Here is a 21831-nt window from a genome sequence, read left to right as displayed (position 1 = left end):
GCTCGTCCTTCAGGAACTGTTTTCTGTGTCTCTCCTCTGTTTCACTCCCTCACTCTCTGAGAGCAAAACAGTTCTCCTCTACCTGCAAAGATCACGTGTTCTCCTAAGCAAACTGCTGTCGATACTTTGTTGCCTCCTGCAAATTTTCTGTGTTTTAAAATGTGTGTGTGCAAGCTGCTCTAACAATTTTTCCCAAACCAAAGGACTTGTTGCAGTGAGTTAGTGTCTGGAGGATATCCAGCCTCTGACCTGCTCTTGCAGAATATTTATGACTGCAGTGACCCCTTAAAATCTTGGTAAAGCAATTGAATAATTAGACTATCTTTTGGAAGTTGACATTTAATACAATCTTATTTCTTACTGACGAGCTCATGTGTGAATATTAACGACAGCACAAGCAAAGAAATGTTGGAGGAACACAGCAAGTTGGAGAGCATCCATGGGTAGAAATGGTTAATTAATGTTTCAAGTCTGAATTCTTTACCAAGATTAAGATAGAATTGGTGAAAACAAAATATATTTAAAGGTGGAAAACAAGCTGAGGGAAGGTCCAGAGGCAATTTTTTTTTGCTCAAGATTCCAATATTTGGTTTCTCTACTGCCTCCTTTCTGAACCCATCAACCTTGGGTTTAGCTTATTCAGGGTGAAACGCAGTTTTGTCTTTGGGGCATAACGGCGGAGGACACGAAGTTCTAGCATGTTGTAGGTGCATCTCAAGTGAGCGAATTTATTGCCAATGTGCAGCGGAAAACTAGTACGCCAGTTTCTCCTGAATACACTGGATTGTCAAGACATGAGCGTGGCATGTGGCTTTTGAATATGGAAGGTTTGGGTGACAGGAATCCATCAGACCTAATGAATGAGATGCTGGCATTGGAAGACAGTCATTCTCATCGCCTGCTTTTTGAAACCCTAAAGCTCCCAGCTTGTGTCACCATACCCATCACTAACATGGATTTCTGCCATCCCCATGACATAGCATGGGAGGCTGACAGGCTCTATCGTACTCCTACACAAGAGTCTACTCAAATACAGCCTGTTTTGGGAGCAGATACATCTCCCGCGTCCTACGAGCCTCCTGTATCTGCAGTTCAATCAAAGGAGGAATGTGCTGATGTACATCGAGAGTGTTGTTTTTACCATCACCATTGGGGAAAAAATGCCCATAAATGTGTCCAGCCATGTACCTATTATAGGAAAAAGGCGGGAAATACGGGCCTATTGTATCTTCAAGACGACGCAGGTAAGCGAAAATTTCTTGTAGACACAGGTGCTGAGGTCAGTTTACTCCCGCTGACCTATTTTGAAAGAACGCATAAACACCACCACCTGGTTCTTCTAGCAGCGAATATAACTACCATTCCCAGCTTTGGCTCTTCCACAGTAGCCGCTACAATATTTTATTTTCAATTTTTCCATACACGTAATTAATAAACCATTATATAGAGCAATAAATGTTTAAATTTAAGAAAATTTAATTCATTACATGATGATTATAACATCCCCCCATTAAAAAAAACATAGTAATATCGCTTTCCAACACACGACTCCAGCAAAGTTTATATGATCAATTTAAGGAAGAAGGTTGACATAGGTCTTAAGAAGCTGGAAGAACATTTCTACATATTTATACCTAAAATTTGCATATTCACTAAATTCACAAAAATACAGTATAATTATTTCTCAAATTATATGTAATTTTCTCTAAAGAGATATAGCTTTGAATTTTTGCATTCCACCTTCCCATTCTGAAATAAGAAATCCAATTTCCAAGCAATTGCAATACATATCCTTGCTACTGCTATTTTAACAAATTTAATTTGATATATTGATAATAAGGTTCTGTAGTGGCAGCTACTCTGCTCCTGAAAGAACACACACAACCAGACGGGTTGAGTTCAGTGAGCAGACTGGTTTATTGCAGGCTGCTGGGTTGCACTTGTACTCCCAGCCTGGACATGGCTGAGCCCTGTGCTGGGAGGAAGGGAAAACCCCCGACAGTGCCATTTTGGCCAGCTGCCCTACCGCGTGGCTTACAAGCGGGGCTAGTTCGCCTGCCTAGTGGTGAGCCGCCACACAGCCCCCCCTCCAGAACTGGTGCCAATGTCCTTTTTCGCTGGGCAGCCTCGCTTCTTGGGCTGGGCTACAACCACGGGCTCAATGGAATTGAGGTGCGCTGGCTTCAGCCTGTCCATAGTAAACAGGTCCCACATGCCGCCAATATCCAGCGTGAACGTAGAAACGGAATGCAGTACAACCCTGTACGGCCCCTCGTACGGTCCCTGCAGTGGTGCCGCGGCCAGGCCCCGCCGAACGAAGACGAACTCCGCAGAAAGCTGTTCGGCGGGAATGTGAGACGGGTGGGTGCCATGCCTGGGCGGCGGTGGGGGTTCGAATGAGTCCAAGCGTGCCCTGAAGTGAGGAAGTAGTTCGTGCGGTGACTGCTGGGGATTGTGAGGTACGTTGACTAACTCACCAGGTAGTGCCAGCGGCGCAACGTAGACCAGTTCAGCAGATGATGCCTGCAGATCTTCCTTGGGAGTGGAGCAGATGCCCAGGAGCACCCAAGGCAGTTCGTCCACCCAGTCAGGACCGGTGAGGCAGGCCATGAGTGCCGACTTAAGGTGGCGGTCCAGTCGTTCAACGAGTCCATTGGCCTGCGGGTAGTAGGCCATGGTGCGGTGTAGCTGGATTCCCAACCTGTTGGCGATCTGTGCCCAGGAGCACAGATGTTAACTGGGTGCCCCGATTGGTGGTGAGGTGACGACCCAAGACGCCGAACCGGGCGACCCAACCAGGTAACAGTGCTCGGGAGCAGGAGTCGGTGGAGCCGTCTGGCATCGGGATAGCCTCGGGCCAGCGAGTGGTGTAGTCCACCATCGTAAACAGGTAATGGTTGCCCCGAGAAACGGGTAAAGGGCTGACAATGTCCACGTGAATGTGGCTTAACAGTTCTCGGACGTGCTCGAACTCCTGTATGGGCACCCTCGTGTGCCTGTGCACCTTGGACGTCTGGCAATGGGTGCATGTTCTGGCCCAGCCATGCCATACGAACCGTTCTGCCACCATCCGGACCATGGACCTGATGGACAGATATGAAAGGTCATGGATGTGACGGAAGACCTGCCTGTGCCACTGCTGGGGAACCACTGGTTACGGAGTGCCCATGGAGATATCGCACAGGATGGTGCTTTCGCCGCTCAGAGTCGGGAGGTCTCAGAACCGCAGGCCCATGATGGCAGTTTTGAAGGCCCTCATTTCCTCATCAGACTTCTGGTCCCGGGCGAGCTGGTCAAAGTCGAGGCCGGGCGTCAGTGCACAGATGGCCAGTTGCGAGAGTGCAATGGCAACCATATTGTCCTTCCCCGCCTTGTGCCGAATGTCGGTGGTAAACTCCAACATGAAGGAGAGGTGACATTGCTGGTGGGCCAACCAGGGATCCTTTGCCATCGCGAGCACCTGGGTGAGGGGTTTGTGGTCGGTGAAGATGGTAAAAGTACTCCCCTCCAAAAAATAGCAGAAGTGCCACACCGCCAGGTACATGCACAGTAACTCGCTATCGAAGGCACTATACGCGTTCCGGTGAGCGGAGCAGGCAGCTGAAGAATGCCAGCGGTTTCCAATGACCATTCACCTGCTGCTCCAGGACAGCACAGACAGCTGTGGCAGAGGCATCGACAGAGAGTGCCATATGCAGGTCGGTGTGCGGGTGGGTGAGCATGGTCGCCTTTGCGAAGGTATCCTTGGTGGCCTCAGATGCGGTACAGGCTTCTGGGTTTCAAGCGACCATTTTGTGTTTGGCTACGATGAGAGTGAATAGTGGCTGCATGATGCGCGCAGCTCCTGGGATGAGGCAGTTGTAAAAGTTGACCATACCCGCAAACTCCTGCAGCCCCTTGAGGCTGTCCGGGCGTGGGAACTCCCTGATAGTGGCGACCTTTGCAGCGGCGGGTGTGGCTCTTTAAGCCGTGATGGTATGGCCCAGGAACTGCATGGACTCTTACCCGAACTGGCAGTTGGCCGGGTTGATGGTAAGGCTGAAATCGGTCAACCGGGAGAAAAGGCCTTGTGTGGCGCCTGGTCCTTGCTGGCGACGAGGATGTCATCCAAATAAATAGACAAAATCCAAGTCCCTGCCCACAGAGTCCATGAGGCGCTGGAAGGTCTCAGCGGCGTTCTTGAGCCCGAATGGCATGTACAGGAATTTGAACAAGCCATAGTGGGTGATGATGGCCATCTTGGGTATGTCCTCAGGGTGCACCGGGATCTGGTGATTCCATGCACCAGGTCAACATTGGTGAAAATCCTCGCACCATGCAGATTGGCTGTCAAGTCTTGGATGTGAGGGATAGGGTAACAGTCAGGAACTGTTGCCTCGTTGAATGATCCCCAGTTCCAACAGGTGCAAAAACTCCTTCACCACCTGGAGCTTGTCAGGCAGGAGCCACGGTGTGCCTTGGCATGAACCCTGCATGGGGATGTGGTTGAACATCCCGTGGCGAGGCAGTGGAGAACTGTGGCTTGAGAAGTGTCGGGAACTCACCCAGGATTCACTGGAACTAGTCTCTGGCTGTGCTGATCGTGGCCATCTGCCGTTGCTCCAAGCAGGAAGCGTCAAGGCGAACGGCGTGGAAGGTATGGATGTCCACCAGGCGATTACCTTGAATGTCCACCAGAAGCCTGTGTGCAAAGAGGTTCTGCACCCAAGATGGCAGTCAGGAGGGACGAGATGCAGAATTTCGTTGGCCGATCTGGCAGTGGACTGTCTTGTCTCCATACGTCCAGATTTCTGTTGCGTTGGCCACAAGGAGGGGAGGTCCACGAGGTCGGTTCCTGGACTCGATGGCCGTGGCCGAGATGACGCCGATCTGGGCTCCAGTGTAAATGAGGAACCTCCAGCCACTGACTGAGTCCCGCAGGTAGAGGAGGCTGTGTCCTTGGCCAGCCTGGTCGTTTCCCCGGAACAAGCAGGGCTGACAACACTTTCAAGCCTTGGCTCCCCAGTGATGGTGGTAAAGCAGAGGCCTGGAGCAGATGGTGCGGCCTTGGTTATACTCTTGAAGGCCCCTACAGGGGCCAGATGTGCTACCACAGCGCTAGGGATGGGCTTGGCGTTGTCCAGCCCATGCCTCATGATCTGCTGGACCGCTGAGCCCTCCGGGAATCGTGTGAGCCATAGCTCTGGGCGACCTTCCTCGGGGTGGTGAAGCTCTCCTGGACCAGCAACGGCCGGATATCCCCGAGCATATGGTCGAGGAAAATGCACTCAAAGAGTGGGCAGTTGGTGTGCTCGCCCATGAGCACGAGCATCTCATCCATCAGGGTCCTGACCCCCAGGGCATCGAGGTGCAGCATCTGAGCAGCACGCTGGTGTCTGGATAGTCCGAAGGATCCGGTAAGCACTCGCCTGATGGTCTCGTATTTGTCTTCGGTGGGTGGGTGCTGAACGAGGTGCAGCAGGCGCCTGGCGGTGACCTAGTCCAGGGCAGCGACCTCACGGTAGAATTTGGTTGTGTTGGATGAAATCTGGTGGAGGTGAAACTGAGCTTCTGCGTGGCAAACCAGGTCTCCGGCTGCTGAACCCATAATTCAGGCAGTTTCATGGCTATAGCGCTGATCCTAGGCTCGCTCATGATGGGCTCAAAGATGTGTGAACCAGTCGGGGTCACCAATTGTAGCGGCGGCTACTCTGCTCCTGAAAGAACACACATATCCAGACGGGATGAGCTCAGTGAGCAGACTAGTTTATTGCAGGCTGCTGGGCTGCACTTATACTCCCAGCCCTGACCTGGCTGAGAACCGTGCTGGAGGGCGCTGATGTCACCCGGGCGTCACGTTGTCCCCCACCACAGGCTTCTGAGGCCCGTGCTGGGAGGAAGGGAAAATCCCCGACAGCGCCATTTTGGCCGGCTGCCCTGCTGCGTGGCTTACAAATGGGGCCGGTTCGCCTGCCTAGTGGTGAGCTGCCACAGTTCCATTATTGTCATGTAATGCTACATTTAGATTGTAATATACATGAAATTCGTTAACTTTTATCTACCTTAAGGAAGACAGAATTGCCACTTTGCCAAAAGTCACGACAGAAATGAGGCCCCAGCAAGGAATGAGCATGTGACCCCTGGTTTACAAGGCCAGTGTTCTAACCACTGAGCTATAGGAGCCTTATCATATCCATTTCTAATCAATGCATTGCTTTCTCATCATATACAAATTCTTGATTTATCCTTGCCTCTAAAACCCATGGTTCCTTTGGGTGTGGCAACAATTGCAAAATTTAATGATGCTCTTTGCCTTCTTTATTCCACTCCTTAGGGAAAATGTCAGTTTTTGAACATCTGAACTGGACAATTGCTTGGTTGTGAAATCCCACTTAAAATTTCAAGACTTTTGAATTGAGAACTTGTGTAATTTTCTTAAACCTTGCATTTGCATTTATATTCTTGGACCTGTAAACTTCAGCCACTAATACCCTGAAATGCAAATTCTTGCCTTTGATCTCCTGAGTATTTACATTCCATCACTCCACTGCTGGGACTCTTCAAAAAGACCTCTTGTGCATTGTCAAATACTTGCACACACATCATCTAACATAGTTAGTATTGTTCAAAGTATTAATTTCAATACTTGATCAACATCTTGTAGCAAGAATGTATTTCCCCTTAAAAGATCCAGGCACAGTTCCTGCTGATGCAGGCAGTAAATGTATAACAATGACAAAACCAGTGGCATGCAACAATCAATTTGTTACACACCCAACATCAATTTAATGTGCTGTTCCTGGAATAACAAAGGAGTCATGGGTTACATATGTACTTTCACACTTGGTCTTGCCTTCGAAGTGTAAGAACAGGAGCTCAATTCACCAGCTGGACTGGCTGAAAGTTTATATTTAGCAGCATGATTGGTAACATGACACTCCAAATGAAGTGCGGTAATCCTCTAAATTGCCAGATTGTGTACTAGACTCATCACTGTTACTGGGAAGATCGAATGATTAGTTCTTGTAAAAATACTAAATCAGCAATTACACAGGAATTCTTTTGGAGCACATATGAAGGAGGCATCCTTTCACAATACAGTAGTGGTGGGTTTAATGGAGATATGTGAGGCAAGTTTCTTGGAACAGGCTGCCAGGAATGATGGTGGAACTGATAAGTTGGCAGAGCTTAAGAGACTTCAAGATAGAAACAGTTTCAAGTAATAGATGTGTATTAGGTACAATTTGAACAAATTTGGGAACCCTACATAGAACATAACAGAGAGGGCTTGCCTCGGATCTCCACCCCCTAAAATGATAAGAAGACAAAACGACTTGTTCCAGTGTGTAAAAGTAAATGACACATTTTTCTTGTTTACTTTTCATTGTGTGATGACATTGTTTAATGGTTTTATTGTATTGTATATGTTGAATATTTATTGATTTTGGAGGGGGGGGTGGGAAGGTAGGGGGGAAAAAAGGGAGAAAATGCCACTGTGTATATTTAATGAGAAATGTTTGTATATATTTTGGTTGATATGGTTCACTGTATGAAAAAAAAGCAGCAGAGTTTTAGTTTGAGCATCACGTTTGGCATAGATTTTTAGATAGGTAATTTCAACCCATGAGCTCATGCTGCCCAACTGACCTACAACCTCCGGTGGGAAGAAAGCAGAGCACGCAGAGGAAACACACATAGGCACAGGAAGAGCATACAAACACCTTGCAGTCAGCATTGGATTTGAACTCCAGTTGCTGGCACTGTATCAACACTATGCTAATTGTGCCACCTGGTCAGAATACCCACCACCTGCCAATCAAGGTTTTGCCCACCCATTTGTGCACACCTTGGTGTGGGCCAATTTAAATTCCTCTGTATTTGGCCTTGGGGCATATGCCTTTGTAATTGACTTAACCTTGCTGGCACTGAGCCATTGGTTTCCTGTAAATTACCTGGGCTGGTCCCTCCTGTACTTGGCCTTGGGCCAATGGCTTCTGTAATCTAATAGTCTGTGCTAGTACCGAGCCATTAGCTCCATGTAAATTACCTGGGCTGGACCTCCCAGCCCCATAAAGGATGCCACGTGTGCTTGGCTTGCCCTCTTTGAGGTACCACCCTGCTTCACCCCAGACTGAGTACTGTGGAACAGCACTGGAGAAATCGTTGGTAAGATGTGCTCTGTTAGCAATTTTGCCACAGTTGTCTATAAATTTTGTGCGTTTGTACTTTTATTCCCAGTGTGATTTTCCCATGCTCATCTTTTGTTAATAAAATCATTTACTACCAGATAGTGTTCAGAGTCCTTGCTTTAGAGACCCATCAAATCTGTTTACTCACTCACAACAACTGCACACTCCGACTCCAACTTAAAAAAAAAACATGTCCTCCAGTATGTGACATTTTTTTTACCCTGGGAAAAGATTCCAACTGTCTACTCTCTCAATGCTTCTCATAATTTCATAAACTTAGATCAGGTCTCCCCTCAGCCTCCATAGAAAATGACTCAAGTTTGTCCAACCTCCTTCCATAACTCACACCCTCTAATCCAGGCAACATTCTATGCTTTCTGCAATTTCATCTTTTCCAGATCTGATAAAAGATCTTTGACTTGAAATGTTGACTCTGCTGTGAACTACAGCAGGGTCTGCACCACGCCATTTTGATATGGAACTATTTTTGGATTTGATATTGGAATATAATGTTCTGAGATGTAGAGGCAGCTGTCTAGAAAGGGGATTGCATTCATTTTACATGTGCTCAAATGTAGTTTCAGGTAATGCTCACATAAAATTGGACCCCACAAAAAAAACTGCTAATTTGGTCAAAATCCATCTTGAAAATGTATTTTGATGGTTTACTACTGGAAAAAGTACTAAAAATGAGACCAGTTTGATATCAAACAGGTTCACATCACAATTTTGTAGTACATCTCCAAATGTTTTTACTGTACAGTACTCAAAGGCTGGTCACTACACATGGCAGACATTGAGGATACAGAGACTATGGGGAGTTAACAGTTAATTCCCATAATCACTCATTCACGAATACTCTTATCCACAAGAAATATATCAGGAGCAATGTCTTGAGGGTGGGTGAGAAAAGGCACAATATAACACAATAGGAGCAGGAAGCCATCTGGCTTGTTGAGATGTCTCCATTATTCAACAAGATCATGGATGATCAGGCTGTGGACTCACCTCCACTCATCTGCCTTTTCACCAAAACCCTTAATTCTAGTATTGGACAAAAATGTGTCTGTCTGCATCTCAAATACAGTAAAATCTTCATTATCCAGCACCCACTGGGATTGTGAATGCCGGAAATGCAAATTTTCTGGTTGAGTGAGACTCATTAAATGACTAATTAATACATCTGCGTAAAGAACACACCGTTTAAAAGGCAAAATAATTAAAACAAATCAGTATTGTAGTTTGTAATTATGTAAAATACACTTTAATCAAGTAATTCCTGTAACTTACATTGCCAGCGACCAGGGTTTAAATTTAAATTTTCTAAGTGTTGTGCTAACTGCTACGCTAACTGTGACACCATCATAATTACCCCCTCCCTACTTTAAGTTTATAGATAAAGCCTTACTAATATACCTAATACAGTACAACTCCGATTCTCCGAAACTGGTTCTCCAAAATCCTCATTTATTTGAATTTTTAAAAATTCTGATAAATGATATCTAAAGCAAATCAGAAATATTCATTTATCTGAATTTTTTTCAGCAGCCGATCTGACCTCACAGGTTGAAAAAAATTCATTCGACATGAAATTAGAACGATCGTCCTCATTTCAGGTAATTTCCTTTCCTCTCTCTTTCCATTTCTTCTTTATCTTCTCCTATTGGCTTTTCTCTCCAACTCTCCTTCTCAAACTGCATGCCACTGTCTCCCAGCTGCAAGAGATCAAAAAATTTCTTGTCCTGGTGTCATCAAGGAGAGCAGCCTCTCGGGTAGGAGCAGGACCTCAGGCCCAGTGGCGTTCCCTTCCCTCTTTCCTTGGCATACCAGAGCTCCCAACGCTGACTTTGAACCCTCCTCTCAGCTTACTACTGCACTGGACTTCCTCTCAGCTTACTACTGCACTGGACTTCCTTGTGTGCATTTGCGGTAGGCCTAGGGAAGGATTCAAAGTCAGAACTCGGGCATCGGGAGTTCTGGTGATCAGAAAGAACCCGGCTCACCAGTGAGTGTTCCACCAGCCTGGGAAGCCTCCCAGGGGATCAGCATCAAGGATGTGTTGGGGATCGGCGGCACCATTGCGGCCAGCATTTTTTTTTGGTGAGAATTAAACATTATTTTAATGCCTATAAAACCTTCCCTTGTTGTTTGTTGTTAAACACTGTTACAACTGGTTTGCTGTTCCTACTGGGCTGTTTTAAAAAAATGACCAGTTATCCAAACAAACCGTTTTTTCCAACATAGACCTAATCCCGACCATTTTGGATAATCAGAGTTGTACTGTACTAATATAGACTCTTACTAGGGAGGGGATAGGGAGACACTTTTGGAGTGTCAACCGAATCTCATCCTTGTGACCCCGTCAGACCATTGGCGTACCTTCCTCGTGCTGACAACTCATCTCTATGCAAGTGTCCCAGCCAGGCCCTCGGCGCACCTTCCCCATACTAATAACCCAACTCACTTCCACTCTAATGTCCTGGTCAAGACCTCAGCACACTTGACTCACCTGCACACTTGTGTCCTGGTCAGGCCCACAGCTCAACCTGATGTCCCAGTCAGGCCTTCGGTACCACCCGACTCACCTACACGCCAATGTCCCAGTCAAGCCCTTGGTGCACCTTCCTTTGAATTTGAATCCAGGTCAGTGGCGCTGTAACAGTGTTGCACTAAATGCTACACTAACCATGCCGTTGTCATAATTAACCCCATCTCCCCAACTTTACAGATAAAGCCTTACTAATATATTAATAAAGATAAATACTCTTACCAGGCAGGAATAGGGAGACACTTTGGGAGAGTCACCCCAGCAGCGAGCGATAGGCTCTTAATCTTGGGTGACGTCATTTTATTCAAATCCAACTTTATTGAATTTTTATTTAAACAGCTGTTGCAGGTGGAGCATAATCGGGGTGCTCCGCTGGCTGAATGTTTTCTCCCAAGAGGTTGAGTGTTGATTTGGAAAACATTTACTTTTACAATTTTATTTAAAACTTTATTTATTCTTATTTATTTTCCTAAAAAATTACTGATTTATTTTTTCCATTTTATTTTTCTTGGTTGTTTAAGTTTCCAATTGATTGAATGCCAGATAATGAGGATTTACTGTATATTTAATGAGGCATCCTCTTGGGTAGAGAATTAAAGAAATTCATTACTCTCTGGGAGAAGCAGGTCACCATATGACAAGTTACAGAATTTCTACAGTTCAATACTAACACTTCTGATCTTCCAAGAAGGTCAATGTGATTCACGCACCACAGTACAAATCTGCAGATCGAAAACTTCAGTAAAAATGATCTTAGATGGGATATATCAGTAAATGCAATTATTTAATGAAGCAAGTCACTCAGACCATCTGTAAACTCTCCAACGAGATGACATTACAATCGACTTTTCTAGTTTCCATTAGCAACCCCCCTATTCTCTCTCCTTCATGATCCTTGTGTCTCCTTTCCTCCAGGTCTGTCTCTCTTTCCCTCTCTCTGTCTCCTTTCCCCAGCTTTGCATTCACTCTCCGGATCAATTCTCTCCTGCCGTCATATCCATCTATGACCTCTTGGCCTGTGCTCCTCCCCCTGCCCCTTTTTCCCTTCTTCCCCATGTTTTTATTCAGGCTGTTGCCTGCTTTTTGCTCAAAACTTGTTGAAGGCCTCAGGTCTTGGTTATATTTCTTTGCCTCATATGGACCTGCTGAGTTTCTCTAGCACTTTTGTGTATTAACTACAATCACAGACCTTCTTGCTTCACTAAGGTACTTGGAGCAGGGATTATTTCATTCATATTCTATATTCAGTGGAGTGATACACCAGAGATTTTCATGTACTCTCCACTGCGTCCATTGTATAATGTTGTGGTTAAGAATTCTAGTATGGAGAAGGTGAATTGGTTTGCAGTGGGAAATTCAATTTTGCTAGCTTCTTAGTAAAATCAATTAGAGAAGTCCCAGGAATTTCAGAGAAATCCTTATGGACACATGCAAGTTGGCAGCTTGCACCATTGGGAAATCAGCATAGATGACAAATACTGTGATGTCAATGGTTCTACACCAGTGGATAGCTAAATATTTGAAATTGTTTCTTCATAAACCTTGTCCTCTCTCATACAACTAGGTGCAGCAAATTGGGGGACATGTCAAATATCTGTACACCAACTTGGAAATGCTCCATGATGAGTGATTGATCCTTTCAAATGCCATAAAGTCATTGTGAACATACCTTCAGAACAAGTAATCCATATATTAGAATGGATTTGAAGCTCTTGCATCATAGTAGATATTTTAGAGGAGGAAAACCTGAGTCTACAAGAACATTGTGAATCGCAGGTTCAGAGAAGATGTGATCTCTCTAAAGGTTCTTTAGTAGTTAGCTCTCTGCAGATTAGCATGCTGTATGGTTGTCAATCCACAATGCAATGAACAGCTTAACAACTCAGTGGTGAAAAAATAAAACACACACTATTAGTTCTAACAATGTGGACTTGAAAGGTATCTGTGCACCCTGCACTGACCATCCAGCAGTGAGCACCTCAGAAGTTGTTATACAATGACCGTAAGTTGCAGTTTTCTAATCCAACTAATGATAGTAGTGGTATAAATGGACATTACATAAATAATGACATCATATACTTGCAAAAAAACAAAAGTACAAGTGTCTGATTCATTCCACGTATAGTATAATTTGAATCAGAAATGATCTCCAGCACAATCTATTCCAGGAAAATTGAAATTTAATTCTATAGTGATCAAAACCCAGGTGCTGTGTGATCCAATTTTCATGTTTAGGACTATTTAGCTAGAATGGTAGTCTTCTACACTAGTCAGTCCAGGTCTCTTACACACTTCCTTCCTTATTGTACTGTAACATCTATTCTTGAATAATACTGAAACTGCTACAATATCATTAAAAATACAGATACAAGTACACAATCCTTTATCCGGACATCTAAAATCCGTAAAGTTCCGAAAACCAGCAATTTTTCCTGGTGCTGGTACAGCAGAGGGAGTGGGGAGAGAGAGAGAGAGAGAGAAAGAGAGAGAGTGAGAGAGAAGAGAGAGAGAGAGAGAGAGAGAGAGAGAGAGAGAGAGCAGCGTGTCTAGGTTGGTTGGGCGTGGGGGAAGATGGCAGTGAGACTTGGGTGGGCGAGGGGGGAGAGAGAGACAGCAGTGCGACTAGGTTGGGCATGGGGGAGAGAGACGGCAGCGCGACTCGGGCGGGTGGGAGATGGCAGAGAGACGAGGGTGGAGGCGGTGTGTGTGTGAGAAACGGCAGCTTCCAATCTGGCCCACTTGGGTGGGTGGGGAGAGAGACGGCAGCGCAACTCAGATGGGGTGGGAGACAGCAGCGTGACTCGGGTGGGCAAGGGGAAGAGAGACACCAACACGACTGGATGGGGGTGGATATGGCAGCACAATTCGGGTGGGCTTAAATCTGGGGCAGCTGGCTTTAGTTCTGAAATCTGGTTCTGGATAAAGGATTGTGTACCTGTATAACTCACTCCATACTCTGATTCAGCAACATATTTGTGATTGATCCTTTCAAATGCCATAAATGTGGAAGTGGGAACTATTTCCCCAGTTACTGAACACTGTTCTTGTGAGAGTTGAAGATACGAGCAGATTTCGCAGCACATTGATTTAAAATTGTCATGAAAATATAACAAATGCTAGTGAATACCACAAAATGCACAATACTGTACTAGTTAACAAATTAATGCTTGTGGCACCCAAACCAATGTTACAGAATTTAAATTCATAATATTTTACAAAACTGTGACAAGAAAGATTTTTAATTCATCAAAATTAGCAAACAGATTTTGCTAGTTCTACATTCGACAGATACTCCTTCTAAATAAAGAACCTTACCAGGAGCATGAATATATAAAATCTAATCTTTTAAAAAATCAACATTTTTATTTATTGCTTCAATGTATAGAGCAGCCATCTCAATCTTACTTTTTGGCTATGGCCTATTTAGGATTCTGCTCAAAAATTTATGGTCCCCCTTCCCCGCAGTTGGTTTCTTCCATACTCCTCTCTCAATGACATAAAAATATGATTTCAGTCTGTGAGCCCCCCTCCCCCCCACCAATGTGCTATGGCCCCCGGAGGATGAGGACAGGGTGTGTGGCCTCTATTGAGAATGGCTGGTTTACAGCAAATACCATTAGTTAATACAAATTCCTACCTGATAATGGTATGCTGGTTGTTGATAAATTGGCTGAGCTTGATGTGCCACCATTACTGGTGAGCTAGAAATTGAGCGAGGCTGATGAGAAAGAACAGTAAACAGTTACCTTAAAAGCTAATGTGAACAACGTTATAAGATTGGCAGATTTTGTATGATCAGAGTCTGTCCAAAAGAAATTCCTCCCACCCTTCCTGATATCTAAGTGAATTATGGAATATTACAGGATAGAAACAGATTATTCAACCTATTCATTTATTTATGAAGCATTTATCAAATGTATATCTGCATTCTCCAAATCACACTCAATATTTATTCTTTATACTTATCTGTATACAATTCCTTCCAAAAATATTTTATTGTTATCACTTTATTCTAGCTACCAAGCCTGTATGTTCCATTTAGCTGACTGCGATTATTTTCATTTTGCATCTTCTTATGGGTTACTCATTGATTTGGTTTACCAAATTCTCACCATGAATATCTATCAGGCATTACATCATCCAAATTTGCATCCTTGCAATCTCCATCAGAAGTAAATGTTATTACCCAATTTCAGAGCCCTCCCCATAGGATTATTTACAACGTCCTTGTTATTTATGATCAATAGGACAAGTTGAAATATACAAGAGCACAGAACCCACACTGAGCCAACCTTAGAAGTAGACACATATTCCTGCTCCTTTGGTGCCTGAAATAAATCTAAAGTGGACAAAAAGCAAGTAAGTGGATATGTAGTACAGGTACACAATCCTTTATCTGGACATCTAAAATCCGGAAAACTCCAAAATCCGGCAAGTGGGAACTGGTGGTTGGGGGAGGCAGCCCAGGGACCGGCGGTCGGGGGAGGCGGCCGAGGGACCAGCAGTCAGGGGAGGTGGCCGAGGGAGACTGCCAGGTGGTCAGGGGAGACAGCTGGGCAGCCGAGGGACTGGCGGTCGGGGAGGCACCCGAGGGACCACAGTCGAGGGAGATGTCCGAGCAACAGAGGGACTGCGGTTGGGGATGACGGCCGAGGGACCAGCGGTGGGGAGACGTCTGGGTGGCCAAGTGACCACGACTGGGGGAGACTGCTGGGCAGCTGAGGGACTGGCGGTTGGGGGAGGCAGCCGAGGGACCATGGTTGGGGAATACGGCCGGGTGACTGGAAAGGGGTGGGGGTGGATAAGGCAGCACAATTTTGGTGGGCTTTCTGAAATCTTGAAAAATCCGAAATTCGGAACACACTGTCTCCCAAGGGTTCTGGATAAAGGATCGTGTACCTGTACAGCTGATCCCCTGCAGAGTTGTTCACTGGGAGTCAAGATACTATAATCACCAGGTATTAAGCAATAGCTTTTTAAATTTAAAAAAATTTTCACACTATGAACCATATTAACAAAAATACACACACATTTCCCTCTTCAATATACACAGTGTCATTTTCTCCCCTTTTTCTCCCCCCCTCCTTCCCACCCCCCTCCCTACCCACTAAACGTTCAACATATACAATTCAATAAAACCATTAAACAATGTCATCACACAATGAAAATAAACAAGAAAATTGTGTCATCTACTTTTACACACTGGGTCAGTTCATTTTGTTTTCTTCTCATTCTGTCATTTTAGGGGGTGGAGGTCCACAGTAGGCCCTCTCTGTTGTGTTCCATGTACGGTTCCCAAATTTGTTCGAATACTGTAACGTTAATTCTTAAATTATATGTTATTTTTTCCAATGGAATACATTTATTCATTTCTATATACCATTGCTGTATTCTCAGGCTCTCTTCTGAGAGGTTGACATTATACATTTTTTTGCTACAGCTAAGGCTATCATAATAAATCTTTTTTGTGCTTCATCCAAATTGCGGCCTAGTCCTTTACTTCTTATATTACTTTGAAGAAAGATCTCTGGATTTTTTGGTATGTTGTTTTTTGTGATTTTATTTAATTCCAAAACTTTTCCACTTTATCACATGCCCAAATTGCATGTACTGTTGTTCCCATTTCATTCTTACAGCGAAAATATCTATCTGATACTGTTGGATCCCATTTATTTAACTTTTGGGGTGTGGTATATAGCCTGCATAACCAATTATATTGTATCATGTGTAACCTCCTGTTTATTGCATTTCTCATAGTTCTGGAGCATAGCTTTTCCAATTTTTCATTTTTTATCATTATGTTTAGATCTTGTTCCCACTTTGGTTTGGGTTTACAGCTTATTTCATCGTTCTCTTTCTCTTGCAGCTTGATGTACATGTTTGTTTTTTTTTTAACTTTATTTATTCGTTCAAAAAACAAATAATATATGACAAATACAGCAATTAAACATGAACTTTTTATATATATATATAGAAAAATAAGGAAAAAAAAAGAAAAGATCCCCCCTTCAGCCAACTCTCCTAAGGAGAGCCATAAAAAAAGAAAAAATATTAAAAAAAGGTTAAATATACATATTAAAATCTAATCAATATAAATTGAAATGTAAATATTCCGAGTATAACAGCCATTTATTAATAAAAAAATTATAATGATCATGCAAAACATACATAATTTTTTCCACTATTAAACAATATTTCATCTCATTATGCCAACTATTAATATCAATCATAGTTATATCTTTCCACGTACTAGCAATACATTTTTTCCGCTACGGATAAAGCTAAATATACAAAAGCAAGCTGAAACTTATCTAATCCCAAGCCTTTCAGAGGTTGCAAACTACCCAATAAAAATACTGTGGATCTAAAACTATTTTAATCTTATACAGATATTCTAAAAACGATTGAATTTTCTTCCAAAAAGATTGTATATGTATACATGACCAAACAGCATGAAAAAAAAGTTCCAACCGTATCACCACATCTAAAACACAAATCTGATTCATTAAAACCATTTTTTAACTTTTTCAGATGTCAAATATAATTGATGTAAAAAATTGTAATTAATCATTGCATAACGTGCATTTATCAATCTAGTTACACTATCATAACAGATATCTAACCAATCCTCTTCAGAAAAAGTAAAACCAATATCCACTTCCCATTTAATTTTAGATCTATCCCAACCCTTTTTATCCATACCATCCTGTAATATTTGATACATAAATGAAATATAACCCTTCTCTGGTACCTTCATAAGAGAAGTCTCAAATTTAGTAATTTTAGGTAAAATCATATCTCTACCAAACATACATTTTACCAAAGATCAAATTTGATAATAAAGAAATAAAGAATTCTTATCAATACCAAAATCTTCCCTCATCTGATTAAAAGATAAAAACTTACCCTCTTTAAAACAATCTCCCAAAATTTTCACACCTTTAAATCTCCAATGCAATAAACTTTGATTATGTATTGAAAAAGAAATAAGTTGATTATTATACAACGGAGTAAAAGGAGTGGGACTTCCAGGCTTTGGCTCATCAGGCTTCGGCGAAAGCAGGCGGAGAGAAAGGTTGGCTGTTTTTATTTGCCCTTTCTAGGTAAGTGCACTGCACATTCCATTACATTAAAAGGCTGAGCCATGCCTATGGAGTTAGTGCTCTGCTCAAGTTGCCAGATGTGGGAGCCATGGGTGACCTCCACCCTCTCAAATGACCATATCTGTGCCAGGTGCGAAGAGGTGGGGTTCCTTAGGGGCCGAGTTGATGAACTGGAGCTCCAGCTTGATGACCTTAGGCTCGCAAGAGAGAGTGAGAGAGGTAAGTGACAGGACCTTAAATCTTCCCACAGGACATACCTGCAGGGTATGTAACGAGACACAGTATTAAAGAATAAAATTAAAGAAATGGAGTTGCAGCTTGATGATCTTAGGCTTATCAGGGAGAGTGAAGAATTTATAGATACAACGCTCAGGGAAGTGCTTACCCCTGGATTGGGGGGGTCAGGTAAGTGGACTACTGTCAGGGGAGGGGGGAAAGTTGCTAGCTTTGTGGTGAGCAACCCGGTGGCTACTGCTCTTAGCAACAAATATAGTGTATTGGATGTAGTTGGGGAAGATAACCTGCCAGAGTTTGCACCAAGGGAACCGGTGGTGCGGAAATGAAGGAAGGGGAACAAGGTGGTCATTGGGGACTCCATCGTCAGGGGAACAGACAAGAGATTCTGCGAACCTGACAAGTGTTCCCGTCTGGTGTGTTGCCTCCCAGGAGCCAGGATGCGAGACGTCTCGGATAGGGTTCAGAGTATCCTGGGGGGGGTGGGGGGAAGGTGAACGGCCAGAAGTCCTGATACACATGGGTACAAATGACGTGGATAAGATGAAGGAGGAGATCCTGAAGAGGGACTACCGTGAGCTCGGAAGGAGGTTAAGAAGCAGGACCTCCAGTATTGTAATCTCGGGGCTGCTACCTGTGCTGTGCGTGGGTGGGGGCAAAAATAATAAAATCAGGAGGTTAAATGTGTGGCTGGAGGAATGGTGCAGAGTGCAGAGATTCAGGTTCATTGACCATTGGGATCTCTTCTGGGGAAGACAAGACCTCTACAGGAGGAATGGTTTACACCTGAATGTAACGGGGGCCAATATACTGGCAGTTAGGTTTAATAATGCTGTCGGATTTGATTTAAACTAATTTGGCAGGGGGAAGGGAACAGGACTGATAGGGAAGCAGATAGGAGAGTGAATATAGGGGTGGTTCCGTTAGACGGTGAAACAATAAGGAAAAAGGGAACTAAAAGTGATAGGAGAGTAGGGGCAAGAGCATCGAGAACAAAGGTGGAGGGAGAAAGGAGATATGGTATCAAGGTATTGTGTATGAATGCACAGAGTGTAAGGAATAAAATGGATGAGCTTGAGGCGCAAATGGCAATGGGAGGTTATGACATTGTCGGAGTAACGGAGACATGGCTGCGGGAAGGGCAGGATTGGGAAATAAATGTTCCCAGGTACACGACCTATAGAAAAGACAGAAAGTTAGGAAGAGGAGGTGGGGTAGCTCTGTTGGTAAGAAATGAAATTCAGGCGTTTGAAAGGAAAGACATTGAAACAGGTGGGGAAGAGTCTGTTTGGATAGAATTAAGAAATTGTAAAGGCATGAGGACTATAATGGGGGTCATTTACAGGCCTCCGAAAAGTAGCTCAGATATTGGTAAAAGTATAAATCAGGAATTAAGAGTGGCATGTCAAAGTGGTAGCAATACGGTAGTTCTGGGGGACTTCAACATGAAGGTGGACTGGGATAATCAGACGGGGGCAGGAACACAAGAGAGTGAGTTTATTGAATGTCTACGAGATACTTTCTTGGAGCAGCTAGTGGAGGAACCTACCAGGGGGAAGTCGATTCTGGACTTGGTGCTGTGCAGTGACGTAGAGTTAATAAGTGACCTCGATGTAGGGGACCCATTAGGGAATAGTGACCATGGTATGGTTGCTTTTGAGCTGCAATTAGAAAGGGAAAAAGAAAGGAAGTCGGAAACATCTGTACTGCAGTTAAATAAAGGGGATTATGCAGCTATGAGGGAGGAGCTAGCCAAAATAAAATGGAAAGATACACTAACTGGGAGGAGAACTGGGGAAAAATGGCAGGTATTTTTGGACATTTTTCACAGGATTCAGGACAAATTTATTCCAAAGTGGAGGAAAGGCTCTAGGAGATGCAAATGGCAGCCGTGGCTAACTAATGAAATCAAGTGCAATATCAAATCCAAAGGGAGTAAGTATAAGATAGCGAAGCGGAGTGGGAAGTTAGAGGATTGGGAAACCTTCAAAGAGCATCAGAGGGTAACTAAGAAAGTCATAAGAGAGAGGAAAATGAAGTACGAGAGGAAATTAGCAAATAATATAATGGAGGATAGCAAGAGCTTTTTTAAATATGTGAAGAGGAAGAAATTGGTTCGGTCTAAAATTGGTCCATTAAGAATGGAAAAGGGTGGAATTATTACCGGAAACAAGGAGATGGCTGAGGAATTTAACAAATACTTTGCAACTGTCTTCACCAAGGAGGATATAGGTTATGGTCAGTTAGGGGGTAGTGGTCATGCGGTATCAAGAGACTTGGGGAACTTTCCTGGGGAAGTAGGGGATCTAATGGATATCCGGGTCCAGAAGCAGGAGGTTGTGAGTAAATTTTTGGGACTGAGGGCTGATAAATCCCCAGGGCCTGATAGGCTGCATCCCAGGGTGCTTAAAGAAGTTGCTATGGAAATTGTGGAGGCACTGGTTGACATTTTCCAAAGTTCCATAGATTCGGGGGAGGTCCCTGAGGATTGGAGAGTGGCTGATGTGGTGCCGATTTTTAAGAAGGGAGGGAGGGAGAAAACGGGAAATTATAGACCGGTCAGCCTGACGTCAGTGGTGGGGAAGGTATTGGAATCTATCATAAAAGGAGTAATAGCAGAACACTTAGGCAGAAATAATAGTATAAGGGCTAGTCAGCATGGATTCCTTAAGGGTAAGTCATGCTTGACTAACCTTCTTGAATTTTTCGAGGTTGTGACAAAGAGGGTGGACTTGGGAGAGCCAGTGGATGTGGTGTATTTGGACTTCCAGAAGGCCTTTAATAAGGTAGTGCACGGGAGACTAGTGGGCAAGATCAGGGAGCATGGTATTGGAGGTAAGGTGCTGACATGGATAGGAAATTGGTTAAGAAATAGGAAACAAAGGGTTGGAGTAAGCGGGTCTTTTTCAGGATGTGACGAGTGGAGTGCCGCAGGGATCGGTATTGGGTCCTCAGTTGTTTGTAATTTATGTAAATGATTTGGATGAGGGGATTATTAATAACATGAGCAAATTTGTAGATGACACTAAACTGGGTGGCGGTGTAGGGTGTGAGGAGGATGTCAGGAAAATGCAGAGGGACTTGGACAGGTTGGGGGAGTTGTCTGCTGAATGGAAGATGACGTTCAATGTGAGCAAATTTGAGGTTATCCATTTTGGGGGCAATAATAGGAAAGCTGAGTATTATTTAAATGGAGACAAGCTAGGGAGTGGGGAGGTGCAAATGGATCTGGGTGTACTTGTTCACCGGTCACTGAAGGCTAACATGCAGGTTCAGAAAGCTGTGAAGAAGGCAAATGGCATGTTGGCTTACATAAAGAGGGGATTGGAGTATAGGAACAGAGACGCCCTTCTGCAGTTGTACAGGGCCCTGGTGAGACCCCACCTGGAGTATTGCGTCCAGTTCTGGTCTCCAATTTTGAGGAAGGACATACTAGCTATAGAGAGTGTGCAGCGCAGATTTATAAGGTTAGTTCCAGGGATGGCGGGGTTGACATATGCTGAAAGGCTAGAAAAACTGGACTTGTATCCGATGAAGTTTAGAAGGATGAAGGGGGACATGATTGAGGTATAGAAAATTATCAGGGGGATAGACAGGGTGAAGTCGGATTACTTGTTCCCAATGATGGGGGAGACGAGGACTAGAGGGCATAGTTTAAGAATACAGGGTAGGCCCTTTCGGACAGAGATGAGAAAACATTTTTTTACCCAGAGAAGTGTGAATCTGTGGAATGCTCTGCCACAGAGTGTGGTAGAGGCAGATTCGCTGATTATGTTCA

The 21831-nt window shown here is 44.1% G+C and overlaps 1 protein-coding gene across 13 annotated transcripts in view; it reads right to left on the bottom strand.

Moving 5' to 3' along the window:
* rftn2 (raftlin family member 2) overlaps positions 1-21831 on the bottom strand; it is a 186283-nt gene that overhangs the window by 101409 nt on the left and 63043 nt on the right. For all 13 annotated transcript variants that reach the window (XR_011356518.1, XM_069934549.1, XM_069934546.1 and 10 more), the window contains exon 7: positions 14354-14434. Coding sequence is in view for 12 of the 13 variants with exons in the window: in XM_069934549.1 (XP_069790650.1) it covers positions 14354-14434 (81 nt within the window). In the remaining variant the exon portion in view is untranslated. The remainder of the gene's footprint in view (positions 1-14353; positions 14435-21831) is intronic.

Source organism: Narcine bancroftii, chromosome 4, assembly GCF_036971445.1.
Source record: "Narcine bancroftii isolate sNarBan1 chromosome 4, sNarBan1.hap1, whole genome shotgun sequence".
NCBI classification, from domain to species: Eukaryota; Metazoa; Chordata; class Chondrichthyes; order Torpediniformes; family Narcinidae; genus Narcine; species Narcine bancroftii.
Note: the sequence above shows the minus strand (reverse complement) of the source record. Positions and strands in the feature narration are given on the sequence as shown.